The sequence below is a fragment of the Meleagris gallopavo genome, chromosome 1 (genome assembly GCF_000146605.3).
Source record: "Meleagris gallopavo isolate NT-WF06-2002-E0010 breed Aviagen turkey brand Nicholas breeding stock chromosome 1, Turkey_5.1, whole genome shotgun sequence".
Classification (NCBI taxonomy): Eukaryota; Metazoa; Chordata; class Aves; order Galliformes; family Phasianidae; genus Meleagris; species Meleagris gallopavo.
The window spans coordinates 67,701,908-67,703,767 of NC_015011.2; the positions used below are offsets into that span (position 1 = coordinate 67,701,908).

The window sequence follows — 1,860 nt, forward strand, 5'->3', positions numbered from 1 at the left end:
CGGGGTGCCGCGGGGATGGGCCTCGCCGCTCAGAGCTGCCCTTTCGCACCTCTTCTTTCCTGTGTTGGCTTCAAAGCGGGAAACAAGCGTTTTCGGATTGCAACTCACCTTATGCATTCTTGATCATTAAAAAAAAAAAAAAAAAAAATCCCGCAGCTATGCAAAGACAGGATCTTTAAAGGGTTTGTAGCTCGACAGGTAAGGACTCGGCTGGGGCTCAGGAATGTGGAAATTCAACTCAAGTCAGCCTACTGCGACGAGCAATATTAATAAGGGCATACAGGTAAGGGGGAGAGGCAGAGGGAGAAACTTGGCAACTGCAATAACAGCTCGATCTCGCTCTCTGCGATCAAATAACGAGGAGCAAAGCCCGGGCTGCCCGCAGCCCTCCCGGCGCGCCCGGCCCTCAGCCCGCCCGGCCCGGAGCTTATCGCGGGGGCAGCCGGGCCGCTTGTCAAGCTCATTTCAACACGTCCGCCTGATGGATAGAAAAGCAAATTGTGTCTAGGCCTGCATAAAGCAAATCCCTGAGCGCAGGTTCAGAGCAGGGATTCCCCCTTCTCCCGCCCCCTTTCTCCTTTTTAATACTTAAGCTCTGCTCCATTGTCTCATCAGCAGCGGCTGAGTTAACTCCGTCAGGCTTTTTTTTTTTTTTCCCTGTCTGAGAGTACTGTACGCTAGAGATAATATTTAAGGTCGCTTAAGCAGCACAAAAGCAGAGGGCTCCGTGCGGGCAACGCCGCCGCAGTGCCCGTCCCCGGGAGCGGAGCGCGACGCGGAACGGCCCCAGACTGCGCTGGGGCTGCGCCCGGGGAAAGGGGCGGAGGGAAACCGTCGCTTTCCTGCCTTTTTCGTTTGCTTCGTCTTCTTTTTCCGTCGCAACGCTCTGTTCGCAACTCCGCAATAACGTGACCCAAAAGACAAGGTTTGTCGTGCGCGAGGACTTACCCTAATTTGACATAGATGACTCCAAAGCATAAAAACACGTAGAAAATCCACTTCCGAAAGTTTCTGTGCATGATCTAGAGAATGGACTGAGCCATAAAAATTGCACAAAAAGTCGAATTGATCTTGTCGGTTAAATCCCAGTCAAGAGCGTTTCGGAAGCTGCCCGGGAGCAAAGCCGGCCGAACTGCACAAAATCAGCGGCGTGCAGACGGGCAGCTCTTCCCAGAGCCATGGTGACAGAACCTGGCTCGGTACTGAAGCTATAGAGGGAGGAAAATAGAAAGAGCTGCTCAAAACGGTAAAACAAAAAACCCGAGGCAGACGGTCGGAGGGAGAAAACGAGCAAGCCCTGATCTTGATCAACTGCCTCATAGAGCCCCGAAGTTCAATGTGTTTTTACTTGTTCTGACTTCCCCAGGTAACACTACGTATCTTGCAATCTATGGCTCCAGGTAGGAGGATCTCTCTCTCTCTCTCTCTCCCTCTCTCTCTCCCGCTCTTCCCCCCACCCCGTATGTGTCAGAATCTAATACATGTCTTATCTGTCTGTGCGGGTGTGTGCGCGAGCTGTGAGTTTGTGTTTCGGAAGCCACGTCCTGCAGCCACACTGTTTGGGGAAACACACAAACATATCCACAAAGGGAAAGAAAGGAGTCGTCGTCTCAATCTGCAGTGCTTTTTCATTTGCTCTAGTATGGTAACGCGGCTAGATTTGTAACGCACGGACTTTCCCAAAAGAGATGGTTAAATGTTTCCTTTTTAATCAGAAAGAGGCAGGGATTAGCCAGGATTGCTCACAGCTCCCTATCTAAATGCTGTGTGTGTGTGCCCGGGCTCTTCGGCCATCTGACCTTGCTGTGCACTCACAAATGCCTGTCACTAAACTCGATTTCATTTTCCACAGTAAGAAAA

General features: G+C 51.4%; 1 protein-coding gene across 1 annotated transcript in view; it reads right to left on the reverse strand.

Annotated features, from left to right (window-relative positions):
- Window positions 1-1,450, reverse strand: part of WNT7B (Wnt family member 7B) — a 94,283-nt gene extending 92,833 nt beyond the window's left edge. Inside the window, exon 1 of the mRNA XM_003202528.3 lies at window positions 949-1,450. Within this exon, the coding sequence (XP_003202576.1) occupies window positions 949-1,019 (71 nt within the window). The 5' untranslated portion in view covers window positions 1,020-1,450. The remainder of the gene's footprint in view (window positions 1-948) is intronic.
- Between the last annotated feature and the right edge of the window lie 410 nt (window positions 1,451-1,860).